Genomic DNA, 15,259 nt, shown 5'->3' with positions numbered 1-15,259 from the left:
TCACCACTCACAGATACATGTAGGGAGGCCGTAATGAAACTAAGTCAGAAATCATCCTGGAGGTGGGCACACTAAGAGGTGCAAGACACAGACTGTGCTCACCAGGACTTTGCTGCACCACAGGGAGGTGGAAATACACAAAGAAAGGTAAGCTACGTGAGAAAGCACGTGCCAAGGGCTGGATGAGGAGATGATACAGACAAGGCTAGAACTCTGAGAAAGGAGTAACTGTCACAGACGAGTGGTAAAGAGATACTTCAAAGCAGCTGACAGATTCAGCAAAGAGACAGAAGTGCACACACAGACTGACCTCCTCCATCTCAGCTGGGGGCACTCGTAGCCCAAACCGGAAATCTAAGTGTCATTCCTGAATCTCCATCTGCCCTCACATTCAGCCAGCCCTCATGATTACTGCCTCGATACTCCTCTCCACTCTGCTCCTACTTTCACAGTCCAAGCAGCTCACTGGTGCCTGCAGCCCAGGAGCACCCCGGTATCCCGCACACCTTCTGCACTGAGCCAGAGGGGCCTTTCCAAAATGCAAGCCCGATCACACGCCCCCGGTGAAGAAATTCATTATCATTCCCTACTGCTCCCTGGATACAGTACTGGCTCCTTTCCAGATTGTACAGCGCCCTGCTCTGGCTTTCTCCAGCTTCATCCTCTGCCATTCCCAATGAGCTCAGCCATCTTGAACACTTCACCCCCTTACCCCGTCCACCATCTCTCTGACCTCCAGCCCTCCACGTTCGTTCACCTGACAGACACTTACTCAGCACCTACCAGACAGCCAGGCCCCAGCCACATGCAGTGACTCCTCCTCCGGCAGGGGCCAGTACTGCACTCCAGCCCCAAATCTCAGCGTGCCAACTCCTCTCTGGTTCTCAGGTCTGACACATCACTGCTGGAGGCCTTCCCTGACCACCTCTACCTCTGGGTTCAGTGTCCTTCCTCAGCAGCCTCAGAGCACCCCATACTTGCCCTATCACAGCACCCACCCCACACCAGGTTACAACTGCCCCTGTGTTCTGCACGTCCCACTAAGCTGTGGGCTCTGCGTGGGCACACTTGTCTTAATAGTTAGACCCTCCAAGTTCAGGAAGTGCAAAGCACAAATCAAGAGTTCAGTAAGTACTAGCTGGATGATTTAATGCTGAACAAAAGTGGATTTTCTGGAGCAATGTGTGTGCAGAATGGTAGAAGCCAAGTCACAGAGTGCCGGAAATCCATGCCATGGATTTGGAACTTAACGTTCCGGGCAACTGTGGTGGAGGTGGGGCTGGGAGAGCGACACAACACAAAGTTCTGAAGCTACATTCAAAGCAGTATTTTTAAGAGAACCCTAGAAGAGGGAGAATGTTTTAATAGTCTGTGATGAAGGCCTGAACTACAGTGGGAGGGGCAGGGAGGGAAGGAAAGGACATAAAGGCACCAACATGGACAGTGTGTAAGAAAAGAAGAAAGGGCCTGGGGAGAGCTCCAAGACTTAGGGTTGGAGTGGTAACTGAATAATAAAGAACAGGGCTCTCTCACCTACGGAAAGACCAGCGCCTTGCTCACATGCTGAAAAACCTTACAGAAGACAGCAATTTGAAAAAAAAATATTTCCATGAACTTGTTTGAAACAAAATCACAGACACAGAAAACAAACTCGTGGTGATCATGGGGGGAAGGGGAAGGTGGAGGGATAAACTGGCAGTTCTGGATTCACAGATACTAACTACTATCCATAAAACAGATAAACAACAAGTTCCCACTGTATAGCACAGGGAACCATATTCAGTATCTTATAATAGCCTATGATGTAAAAGAATATGAAAAGGAATATATACGTGTGTAAATGAATCACTATGCTGTACAACATAAATTAACACATTGTAAACCAACTACACCGCAATTTAAAAAATATTTTTTAGAAGTATATACAGAAAAAAATAATTTTCAGCATTATTTACAGTAGCCAAGACATGGAAACTACCTGAGTGTTCATCAATGAAACAATAGATAAAGAAAGTGTGCTGTATACACACAATGGAATATTATTTGGCCACATAAAAAAGGAGGCCCTGCCAAATATCACATGATCTCACTTATATTTGGAATCAAAAAAAAAAAAACTGAATTCATAGATACACAGAACAGATTGGTGGTTGTCAGAGGCGGGGCTTAGGGGAGGGGAAATGAGTGAAAGTGGTCAAAATAAAGTAAGTCCAGGGGATGTCATGTGCAGCATGGTGAGTACAGTTGTTAATAACACTGTACTGTGTATTTGAAAGTTGCTGGGAGAACAGATCTTAAAAACCACAAGAAAAAAAAATTGTAACTATGTGTGATGACAGATGTTAACTAGGCTAATTGTGATGATCATTTTGCAATCGACACTGATATCAAATCATGCTGTATAACTGAAACTAATATTATATGTTAATTATACCCCAATTTAAAAAACTAAAAGTTACAAAACTCATAGATGATATACTCTGACTTTTATTTAAGGGAAAACGCAAAACCAGAGCTATGTGACACCACACACACACACACACACACCAGAATCCTTCTAAAGCCCACATTCACATCACTAGATACACATAAGCACCGTTTCTTCCATTAGTCACACAAGCAGGCAATTCCTGCTGCCGGATGGAGTTTGATATGTAAAAACAGGGCAGAGTATTCCAAACACGCTTGGAAAAAAGACCTGGTGTGTTCACAGAAAATACCAGTGTGCCACAAGGTGGGGGGGGGGGGTCAATACACATGCGGTTATGAACTGGGGCAAATGAGGATGCAGTGACGGCCAGAGAAGCTCTCAGTACAGTGCTGGAGGCTCAGTGAACGAAAACTCCCCACCTACTGAACACGCTTCAGAAAATCAGTATTTTAAATGAACCTGAACCATTTAAGAGCAGCTATTTCAGAAGACAACACGGCATGCTGTGCCCACCTTGCTTTCCAACTGGCGGTTCAGCAGGACGTTCTCCGTGATCTAGACACAAGTTGTGCAGTTCCATGCACCAAGTCAGGCCAGTCACCTGACACACTGAGGAAGCGCATGGAAACAAAAGCTTCCAAGCACACCGGCCATTCAACTGTCATGTCCACCTGGATACTCCTTCCATCTGCACCTACTGCTCCAGACTAGCTCCTGCTTCACAGGGTCCTGACAGGGACCTGTGTCTTGTTTCTGTTATCAAACCAGACCAGCATCAAGGGAGAAAGCCAAAGAGCAGCGTGCACACCCACTGGCAGTAAGGAGCATTACGCTGCATCAGGGAACGGACGACCTTTGTTCCAGAAAAGTATCAAGAATACTAATGTCCGATAAACCCACCGTCATCTGCAGAAAATCACAAGCTGAAAATGCATTTACACACCTAACCTTCTGAACATCATACCTTCGCCTTGCTTACCTTAAACGTGCTCAGCCTACAGCTGGGCAAAGACATCTAACACAAAAGCTTATTTTGTAATAAAGTGTTGAACATCTCGTGTAACTTACTAAATACGGTACTGAAAATGAGAAACAGAATGGCTGTGTGGGTATAGAATGGTAGTAGCATATTGCTTGGCTCCCCTTGTGAAGGTGGGGCAGACTGGGAGCTACTGTGGCTGCCACTACCCGGCACCACGAGAGAGGACTGCACTGTGCGTCACTCGCCCGGGAAAAGATCAAAATCCAAAATTCAAAGCAGGTTTCTAGTGATTGCTCACTGATTCTGCACCACCGTAAGTCGGGGACGTCTGGATTCTCATAATCCGTGGTCATTCAAGAGCCACCCTCCCTAGAGCAGAGATCCTCCTCGTTCGTGCTCAAAGGGTCACGACCTCTGTGAGGGCACCACCCAATAAACAAACTCCATGTGGATTATATGGCGCCACGTTGACGCCTGGTGCTTCTCTCAGCCAGAACAGTCTGCTCACCACAGGTCAGTCTCTGCCCATTCGGGGGGCTTACTTTTCAGTAAAGCCCATCAGAGTTGAAGAAGCTCAGAGACAGGACTCTTCCTACCATGTTCAACAATGTATCGGATGAAACTTGGGTGCAGACTTCATCATTTAGTAACAAAGAGAGATCATTCTCTTATAAAGATAAAAAAAATCCTCAACCCTTATTTGCTTCCTAAAATTCCTGCTTTCATGCTCCACATACCCTTGGCGTATCCTGAGGAATTGCCACAGAGCTGGCAACTCGTGGAAGTTACTAAAGTACACCTGTTTGGGTTACTAATTCCTTAATGGTAACAGAAGTCACCTTGAATGTAGACAGCCTACTTGACAGAAGAGTCAACGGCTTCTAATAAGCCCTTGTGGTTACATTGAGAGGGAAGCAATTTTTTGTATGATGGGTTGTTAAACCCTTGCAATTGCTATTAAGATTTCCCTCAAGCTTCAGCTGTGCCCCAGGGGCAAAACCTCCTTTGTTCTGGTATTAAGAAGCAAAAACCTGTAAACCAATAGTAAAAGTGAACATAGACCAAAAGGAATGACAGAAAATACAAAGCCAACAAAACCTTAAATGAGAACAGTCTTACAAATGAGGAGCCCTATCTTTCCTAAGTGAGAGCTGTCTCATCTGGACAGTGGAGAAGAGCAAATAGCACATGACCTTATGGGTTAATTAAGAATGCTCTACGTAACTTTCTGACCGCAGAAGCTATGATGTCCTCTTGGCCTCAGCAGAACACTGTCTTAGTGAGTAATTAATGAAGGGTCCCCCACTCAGTGGAAGACAGGCTAAGACACAAACTGAAGAATAGTGTTTCACACCATGTCTTCATGTTCAAAGAATATTAAAGGGCTAAGCATTCTGCCTACATGAGTAGAAACTATCATGGAAATAGGGACAGAAATCTAGGCATTGTTTCTCACGTAATGAGGGGGAAGCAGAACTTGAATTTGTTTGCAATAGTCAAGACCTGAGAAGCTCTGTCCTGGGTCCACACAAGAAATCAGGAATGTTTACAGGGAGCGGAGAGGAGGGTCATGTGCTCGTGGCAGTCTAAATTCCAACCAGCTTTGCCGAATGAACTAAGGCCAACACATGCAGTCTCAGAAATCCCAATCCTGCCACCCATGCGGTGATAAATCAAGGATGCGTAGGTCCTTAAGTGTCCCACCCTTCTCCCAGGACACTGCAGCACTCTTGCAGGGGAGGAAGACATTAACACAGGCGGCAACACACACCAGTGCATTCGACCATGTTCCAACACGGTTTGTGGGGAAAGTGTCTTCCTCTGCCGTTGCTTTCTGAAATAAACTAAAAACTTGTTTTGAGGTAAGGATCTCACCTTTCCTTAAACTGAATTCTAGGAAGCAGCACCCATGATATACAGGACCAACACATAATAAACGGAAACAGGGAACTGGCTTCAGATTAACTGTTAAGTTCTCCTGTCTATAGATCAAATGCGTACAGATCTCAAGTCCTGAATGCAGAACTTTGCCACGACTGGATCAGACCCTAATATAAAAATCAGTGTAAACGTAATACAAACAAATGTAAACATGTAACAACGGGAACACAGCAACACAAGAAAACCTAAGAGCCGATTTATATTACCAAATTATGAGGAAGAAAAATATCCCATAAAATGGAAAGATGTTCCAGAATACTGCTAAACAAACAGGTTACCAAAAAAGCATCTACAGTACAGCTCTACTTTTATAAAGTGTGTGTGTGCGCGTGTATGTGTGTATACACCTATGAGTACACTTTCACTTTGGAAAAAAAAAATTGTGACCAGAAGGCTGTAACAGAATCTCAGCAGTGGCTAACAGTGGGCAGTAGGATTATGAGTGATTTTTATTCTCTTCATCTGCTTATCTGTACTTTGTACACTTTCTAGAATTAATGGTACTTGGGTATGAGAAAAGTTAATTTTACATTTTAAAATAAATCTAAGGAAATACAAATTCAGAATCCTGCAGCAGACCAGGTTTGGTCTGTTTCTCCTTCCTCGCCCTAACTAAAACATCTTCTCTGGAGCTCTCCGCAGAGATCTTCAGTGATCCAAAGACATGCTTGGATACTTGCTTCTATTCCACAGTGAAGGTCTAATAACTCTGCGTGAACCACAGGCTCAAAGACAGGAAAAGCCATTGGTGAGAACACCTCTCTCTACCTGGGCGTAGCGCAAGAGCTTCTCGGTGGCCTCGGGGTCTTTGTTCCAGATGAGATCTTCACAGAGCTGGAGGAGTTCCTTGTGGATATCATCATACACAGGAAGGTTCCCAGCATTCACTATCCCCATGTCCATACCAGACTAAGGGCAATAGAAAGAAAAATGAGGGTTTCCAAGGATACTCTAAATCAGGGGTCAGCAACCCTTTCTGTAAAGGACCAGACAGGAAGAACTGCAGCCACAGTCCCTGTTATAACTACTCAGTCGCCTGCTGTAGCATAAAAGCAGCCATAGACAACATGAGTGAGAGGGTGTGGCTTTGTTCTAATAAAACTTTATTCACAGAAACTGGCAGCAGGCCAGAGTTAGTGTGTGGGCCAAAGTTTGCAAACCCTTGTCCTAGGTAAACGCTGGTATCAAAGGGCGAACAGGTGTCCCACTATACCTTGATGGCATGGTAAAGGAAAACCCCATGCATTGCTTCTCGAATGGCGTCCATTCCTCGGAAGGAGAAGGACAAGTTGGAAAGACCTCCACTCACTTTGGCTCCGGGTAATGTTTCCTGAAAAAAAATTTTTAAATGTGAAAAGATTTCCCTAGTTTGTCAAAAGCAGCAATCAAATCCCTCAAGCTTTATATATAAGAGTGGAAAGTAAAAAAAAAAAAAAAAAAAAAGAAAAATAACATAAAGTTCAAAATAATTCAGAGCTTCTTGTAGCTAGACAAAGACTGAAACTTGTATTTTCGGGCATCACAAAGGCACTGCGTCACAGTCTTTCCTCCTAGGCTCTAATCTCCCTAGGGAAAATAAAAAATTCTGCTTTATCTCCATATGTTTCTGTAGTGACCGTGACAGGGCCACAGTATGTGGTCAGTGGGCTGTAACATGCTTGCTGGATAAGTAACAAAGAAAGAAAGAAAAAGAGACAGACAGAGAGTAGTCTGTCATTCACTGAAAGCACAAGCTACTAAAAGGCTTCCATAGCCTAAATGGCCAGACTCCCTAGTTCACTATCAACTTGACTAACTGTAAAGGGACAGACGGAAACTGAGGTTCCCAGCACACCTGTGACACCGCAAGTCTGTGCACGCATGTGGAACAACAGGGCCTCTCACTCACTGCTGGTTAAAGTACAGACTAGCTCCAGCATTTAGGAGGACGGCGGCCACTACCTGCTGCTGGGACCCCGCCATTCCACTTCCGGGTGTGTGCTGTAAGGAAGCTCATGCGTGTGCATGCAAGAGACACACATGAGAATGTTCGTATCAAAACTGGAAACAAACCAAATGACTATCAACAGCAGAGCAGCTAATCATGGAACAGTTACGTGACGGAATATTATACATTAATCAAAAACAAAGCACAACTACACACGCGAACCACACGCGAATCTTTAAAAATGGGACTGGATGAGGAAAACACACATAAGAATCTTAAGGTTCTACTTATATTGAGCTCAAAAATAGGCAAAACTAAACTATACTGTTTGTGCAGTTAATTCTCGTTATTTGTGGTATCTGTGCTATAAAGCCACTGTGACCACTGAGTTGGGGAAACTGAAAACTGCAGCTCCCACAGGAACTGCAGGGTTAGGTTCCTGAACCTCTGGTCACAAGATTTTCATCACTGATCAATATATAACCTTGTTTTGTATGTGTTCCCGTGTAAAGACATCCTGTTTGATACAGACTGTGGATTCACTAACACCGAGCTCGCAGCCAACAGCACCACAACCCACGACTAAGCAAAGCTCATCTAACCCACGTGCTTCCTCCAGAAGGCACGCCGCATCCAGCCTTCTCGTGCCCAGAACACTAGCCAGCACTTCCGTACAGTGCTGGGGGGCTGCTTACATAGAGAAATCAATCACCAAGAAAAACCCAAGAGTGTGAAAAACACTAAATAAATGGCACCACACAGACCATGAAAAGGGCACCTGTTTACACACTAAGAGCTGAAACAAGAGGGCAGGGCTCGCCCTTGCCGGCCACCTGGAGCACGTGGGTCAGGCCCTTAGACCCTTCACACCCTGCACACGTGTGCCCCACGTGACCACAAAAGCACCCCGAGTACTGCTGTTGGGGACACAAATAAATTGTAGCAAGTAGGTGGATTTGCAAATACGAAATCCATGGATAATTCAGGTTGTGTGTACAGAAGTGATAAACCTGTCAAGAAAAGCAACAAAGCACTATCCTAAAACTCAGGATGATGGTTCTTCGTAAAACTCAGCAGGCGGACACCATCAGAAAGGGGGAGATGGGGGGCACGACCCGCGTCCTGTATTTCAGGACCTAAGTGAAAGTCGTCATAGACCTCATGACTGGTATGCTCTCTGTGTGTTTTTTATATATTCCCCAGTGTGTGTGCTGTACTTCACAATATAAAATAACACAAGAAAGAAAAATAATAAAGGCCCCTAGATTTCAGAAAACCGATTTACTACCTAAGAATAAGAATGTCAACATTCCCTGCCAATAAATACCTCTGCTAGCTCAAGCTACCCACGGGAGCCACGTGATACATCTGAGCAACGTTCTGGGTAGAGAGAGAAAACACTCATACTTACTTTAATGACTTTCGTTGCATAGATAAAATTAACAGCGTACAAGTTGTGTTCTTCCATTCCAGTACCGATGGTGAGGATGTTAGGGTCGAAGATGATATCATTTGGATTGAAGCCCAGTTTCTGCACGAGTAGATGGTAGGCCCGGGTGCACACCCTGATTTTATTGTCTGTTTCTGTTGCCTGGGGAAAGAAGCAAAAAATGTAATTTGAAATAGAAAAATGAAATGTTATCTATGCAAACAAAAGGACACTGCACTTGTCGAAAGCACTTAAGTATCAATGTTTGGATTTCACAGAAATCCAAATGTCAAGCAGGCTCTAAATATCTGTCGAATTATCTCAGAGGAGGAATTGGTTTGAAGTCCCTTTGTGTTTTCATCAGCACAACAGTTACACTCCTGTAAAAGTCAAACCTTACATACACGTATGGTATGTCAGTTAAGTAGGCTTCTTAAACACATAGATGATAAAAATTCAACTACTACTGAAGAATAAATTAAACAGCAAGTGCCCCTTGTCCCTGGGCCCGCCGGCAGTGTCCTGGCCCATCACCAGCACAGCTGCCACTGCTCTCCTGGATCCTCCTGCAGATTCAACCCTACACAGATTCAAGGACACGTATTCATTCCCCACCCTCACCCACCATAACGTTAGCTCACGAACGTGTACCTTAGGTCATAAATACAAGGTAATGTTTCTTGTCAAAACAGTGACCCTAGAAAGCCAAGCACTGACCCCAGCAGAGCTCTACCCCCGTCACTTCCCATCACCCTCAAGTCAGGGCCTCCATCTCCAGTTTTGTTTCCTGTCGTTGGCCCCTCGTCCACTCCACCCTCCCCACACTGCTCCTTGGAGCTTCCTGAAGCCCACCAAGCCTGTCTTCCCGCAGAGCCTTCCTACGTGCTGCTGCCATTGCCCAGAGCACACTGGCCATGGCTCTGTGCTCCCATCACTCTGGTCTCTGCCCAGAGACGCATTCCTCAGTCACCGCCTCTAAACCAGCCCCACCACCACGCTTCCTGCCTCCTCCATTCTTCTTCACAGCATCTCTCCTTCTAGAAATTAAATGTATTTGTCAACTTGTCTATTCTTTGATTATTTGCTTATTATCTGCTATTAGCCAACCTGAGCTAGAACCAGTCTTGCTGTACCCCAGTGCCTAGAGCAGAGCCCACAGAGGGTGTGCTCAACACTACCACTGAATGAAGGAAAGGATGAGGCTCTAACTCCAGGTGTTTCTGAACTCTGTCATGGAAACTGCTTTCAGATCAAATATACCACCTCAACGCAAGGCTTATTCAACAAACGACATTCTGAATGATTTCTGGTTCTATTAAAAAAACAAATCAGCTCTGAAGGAAAAATGAATACTTGCTATCAGTATGGTGATTCCAAAAAAATAAGTCCCACACAGTTCTGAATAAATGTGCAAAATGTTCTTGAAAAACGGCCAACAGCACTGAATGAAGTGTTGAGTGTTCCAAGCTGACTACTCTGAGGGAAGAGACCCCTGACTGGATGCGAGGGCAAAGTGTGGTAAAGAGTCAGCTCCTGATCACACGCATCCTGACCTCCAGGGAGAGCGCTCCAGGCCACCCGGAGAAGAGGGGTGAGGACACTCAGTGAGGCCCCATCCTCCAGGGAAAGACATGCTCGGGGAATCAGAAAAAGAACTCCCTCTCAGAGCTGGGCTTTTGATCACTTACCTGCTTTGGCATTCATTTCTACTGCTCTCCTTGGTCACTAATCTCTCCCTGCAGCTTGTGGGGTCAGATTTCACCTCCTGCTGGGGGCATCCCCCGTGACTTGGCAGATCAAGGGGCCAAGGGAAAGGACCCCACACAGTGGGCTCTGCAGCCCCATGGCTCCAGGCTGAAGGGAAGACGGCAGGCCCTCCTCCGCCTTGGCTGACTGTCCTCAGCAACTTCTTACTCCTCCTTCAGTTAGAGCGACAAAGTGAAGACCAAGCTGTGGGCCCAGAAGTACGTGGTCAGGAGCAGGTCGCCCAGATCCGCCTTCAGTCTTGGACTTTGGGTCCCCCTTCACCAGAGGGCCAAAGGGAATTTGCAGGTTCTAGGTTCATGGCCCAGCGAGGCTAGGAGACAAGGAGTGAGGGTTTGGGGTCCCCGTGCTGTCAGCATCCCTTAGTAACCGAGCTGGGTTGCTAGGCCCTGGTCATTTCTCTCTCTGAGCCATGAATGACACACGGCTGAGTCTGGCAGGCTAAGCGTGTTAGGCACGGGAAGTGGGGGTTGGGGGACAGCTGTGTACCAGAGGACAGCGCTGCAAGCAGAACCAGCAAGAGCACCCTCACGGACAGGAGTTCATTTCCAAGCTAGAACAGAATCATCAACCAGCAGCTCTGTAAAGATGAAGCCTTGTCAAACTGTCCTCCCAGCACCGGGTCCAGTGCCTGCCACATTAACAGACACTCTACTTCTGCACGTTGAATAAGCAAGTGAATCTCAGAACGCACGGAGTCTCAGTGTGCAGGTCTTTGCCAGGAGCACATCGTGTCAGATTCCCCAAGGCTCGCCTGTCCTGTTCCTCAGCCAGGATTGTAAGATAAACATGCTGTTGGCCTCAGTGCCTGAGGACTTCACAGATCCAGAAGGCTCTCCACTCTAACCTGGAGGGATTTTCGTTTCCAGTACCTGAACCCCACCTGAAGCCTGTTAAATCAGAACCCTGGGATGAGGCCTAAGCATCAGTACTTTCAAAGAGCCCCCCAGTGACTGCAGCTCACAGCCGGGCGAGGAATACCGGCTGGGAGATGGCGCCTTCTCAGGCTGTGTCAGAAGAAACCTCAGTGACAGCACCACAAATCTAAGGGTCGAGAAAGAAGGAATAAACATCCTGTATGACTTTTTGATTTACCAGGTTTACTCTTCGCTGTAGAAAAGCTAGACAGCCATCAGGAGGTAGAAGGCTTCAGCTGAGAGATCCACTGCTTGGGCTCTGCTGAATTATCAGACACTTAGGGAGAAATGAGATAAACTTAAAACAATTTTTGATTTAGTCATCAAGGCACATACTGTGAGAAAGAAAAAGGAAGAGAAAAAAGGAAGGGGAGACACCTGGGTTCTCTGGAAATGCAGCCTGACAAGGAGCAGAGGAGGAATGGGACCAACTCCAGAGGCAGGTTAAAGGTTTCAAACCTGACTGAACAGCTCAGCATGGACCACAGAGCACAGCAGGAGGCCGTCCCTGCTGCCACAGAGTGCAAAACGCAAGTGACGCAAAGGGACGTCTGTGCTGCCATCAGAGGGCACTGACAGGTCAGAGAGAAAAAGCTGAAGAAGGGGAGTTTCCAAGGGAAAAACACATGACAAGAGACACCCTGGTTTTCAGAATCACTGAGGGCGTGGACTTGGTTCAGACATCATTTGAGCGAATTCTCTACTGTGGTTAAGTATGTGGACAAGCGCAGCTGAAGGCAAGGGTCAGGACACCTAGAGCCTGGGCAGAAGCAGCAGCCACGTGGGCAGAAGCGAAGCGGGGAGGAGAGCCTGCCCGTGGTGGAAGAAGAGGGCAGAGCACTGGGCCAGGGCTGCGGGAGATGCAGACAACCAGGGATGCCTCCCTGCTCACTCAGCCCCCAAGCCCTGGCAGAATTCATCCTCCACGCAGAATGCAGATGCCAGGAGCCCGGGATTAAGCAGGAAATGGACAGGATTTAAGACACGGAGAGGAAACCTGGTGTGGAAAAAGGGGTCTCAGGTTGCAATCTAGAAACTGCAGGCATCACCACTGAAAACTTTTGAACTTTTAAAGAAATCAAGTTGTTTTAAATGTCACCTGCTCCTGGCTTTTCTCTAGGAACCAGAGAGAGAGGGGCTGTCTGTGGGAAAATCCTACTCCACAAAGCCAAAAGGCCTGGATGAAGCAACACTGTGTCCTGATTGCAGCAAATGAACCCACTCAAACCTTCTCCCTCACAAAGAGGGGTGCCAGGCGTGTGTCGGGGAGCTGGGACTCAGGGTGGGAGGTGTGCCAACTGCATGCTGTGCCGTTAATCCTGCGAGACGACCGAACATCCAGGCGTGGTCTTGAGACCAAGCGTGGCTGGGAGGCCTTGCGCTCCTCACCCCTTCCACAAACTCCCACCTCTGAAGGTAATCTGGAGAAACTGCCTCACAAACAGAGAATTTAGAACACAATCCATCCTACAAGGAAAGGCCCAAGGAGAGAAACACTCAATCATGTCACTTAGCCAGAGAGGGTGACCTCTCTAAGGCCCCTGAAACTGCAGGAGTATATGTCAGGTTTTAACAAAGCCCAGAGAGGGCCAAAGCAGGTAACCTGACAGTCAACTCCTAGGCTTCGGTCACCTGCCTTCAGCAGGGTGAAAACAAAGGGAAAACTAACCAACACTGCCGCTGGTTTCCTAGAACTATGTATTTATAATACTGTGGTGCATACCCAACTGGAAGGCATAAAATACTCAACTGAAAAACAGTATCAATTTAACTAAATTAAACAGAGTTCAGTTATGACATAAAAATCTACAAAGTCACTACCAAAGGAAAAATGCTCACGAGAAGAAAAATAAGCCAAAATCACAACAAAACAACACAAAATACCCAGGAATGCTCTTGAGACTCCCTACTTCAGGAAAACTATAAAACTTGACTGAAAGTCGTTTCATGTTCATAAATGACTCCAAGATACCAATTCCTCATTATTTTCTAGGTTAGGATTAAGTTTTAAACAATATCCTTAATGGGACATTATTTCGCCATAAATTAGAAAATTATTTTCAAGTCTTTTTAACATAGGAAACTGTGCTGAATATAATGAATCTTTTACAGGATGATGTTGATTCTTCTTTTATACAGTTTACAGATGTGCAAACAGAAATAATACAGTCCGTGCTATTATGTGATGCCGTGCTTCTAAGAAACCTTACTTACCAAAACCTGTCATATAAAATGATGACATCAACTAGAAAGGAGAAGTAAATCTAGAAAGTGAGTAGTGGTAAGTTATTTTTCACATAGAAATTTCAATAATAAAATGTTCTTTATCATATTTTATATAATCTTACACATATTACAAAAACATGTATATTTTGTTATTTTAGGGTTAAAAATTTCAGTTGATCAAAACTACTAACAACAAACAACACAGAAAGGCTTCCTCATTTGCCTTCTAACCCAGAAATCTCTGAGCCAGTCCTCTCCGTCATAGCTGGCCTTGATGCTGCCTCGACTCTGGTTTTCATCGCAATGCAGATCACAAACAAACAGCTAAGACAGCCATCGTGTACTGGAACGAAAGCACGTCTGAGTTCCTCTGCTTTGTTTGGCTGCAATAACGGTTTTCCACTTAAGAGAGCTGCTTTCTCCTTATAACCAACGGTGTCATCCAAGCACGGTGAAGCTTGGTTCTTAACTGTTACACCCAACAGTGTTAAGAACTCAACTGACAGAAGTGCCTTTGCATCAAAATATCTGTATTACTGGTTTCTGAACTTTTCAAGTGTTTGACTTTTCGCTTTGCTCTTTATAATTTTCAACACTTAACCACAATTCTTCAATGAGCATATATAAGTCCATAATCATATAGAAAAAGTAGTTTTAACTAGGAAAAGCAGCTTTTGAAAAGGCATCTTTAATTCACCACCTTACTCTAACAATTATTCTGCTCACAGCGTTTCCCTCCAATCTTTATCAAATGTAGTTTTACACAGCTATACACATACACATACAATGTCTATGTAACTGTTGTTTTTTTTTATTCAATCTTGTAAGCACTGTCATGCTGCTCCAGAATCTTCAAAGCTAATACCAAAAAACTCCGGATTTTTCAGTAGAATGATGTAACTTAAGTTATCAATTTCTGTCCAGGCATTTAGGTTATTGTATCTTCAATAAAAAGCTGGCAAAAAGTCTTCGCATATATAGGAAGTATTCTTATGCTGCTGAATGCTTTTCTTGGGATAATTTCCCAGAAGTGAGATCATTAGCTCAAATGGTATGAACACTTTTACGCCTCTCTTGACACGTATTATCGTGTCTTTCAAAAGGCCTGTCTCGGTTGACACTACACTCACAGTGAATGCGGCTTTCTGGTCACCACTGCTGTACCAGCACAGATTGTGATCATTTTTAAGTTTACTTTTACCAACTTTGTAAGGACAAAACAGTACCTTAATATTGCTCTAATATGCATTCTTTCATAACTAACAAGTTAAAAAAATTTCCCCTACATTTGCTTTTTATTTGTGGTCACATTCAAATCTAAATTGGAAAAGTTTGTTCTCAGACGAAATCAAGCACTATGCAGTGGAGATAACAAAGGATTTAGAAACATGCATCAGTCTTCAAAGGAGGCAGACCAGGGATCAAAACTTGGCTCCATCACGTTCTGGCCATTTGGCCTGCCTTTCTGTCAAGTGGGATGGCAGCTACCCCGATGTGGATGCTATGAGGACTCAGCCAGACCAAATGACCAAATGAGTCAGAAACAAGGGGTGGAGCCCAGGGGTGCACGTTTTTTAAAAGCACCGGCAGTGACGGCCCTTCCCTGTGGACACACAACATTCGGTTCTCGTTCTCAGAGCTG

At 45.2% G+C, this 15,259-nt stretch overlaps 1 protein-coding gene across 4 annotated transcripts in view; it reads right to left on the bottom strand.

The window, feature by feature from the left end:
* Nucleotides 1-15,259, bottom strand: part of MTR (5-methyltetrahydrofolate-homocysteine methyltransferase) — an 89,476-nt gene that overhangs the window by 40,151 nt on the left and 34,066 nt on the right. For all 4 annotated transcript variants that reach the window (XR_012077299.1, XM_072971043.1, XM_072971044.1 and 1 more), the window contains exons 16-18: nt 8,693-8,872; nt 6,568-6,684; nt 6,123-6,263 (exon numbers count right to left, since the gene is read on the bottom strand). Coding sequence is in view for 3 of the 4 variants with exons in the window: in XM_072971043.1 (XP_072827144.1) it covers nt 6,123-6,263; nt 6,568-6,684; nt 8,693-8,872 (438 nt within the window). In the remaining variant the exon portion in view is untranslated. The remainder of the gene's footprint in view (nt 1-6,122; nt 6,264-6,567; nt 6,685-8,692; nt 8,873-15,259) is intronic.

Source organism: Vicugna pacos, chromosome 11, assembly GCF_048564905.1.
Source record: "Vicugna pacos chromosome 11, VicPac4, whole genome shotgun sequence".
Taxonomy (NCBI): Eukaryota; Metazoa; Chordata; class Mammalia; order Artiodactyla; family Camelidae; genus Vicugna; species Vicugna pacos.
Note: the sequence above shows the minus strand (reverse complement) of the source record. Positions and strands in the feature narration are given on the sequence as shown.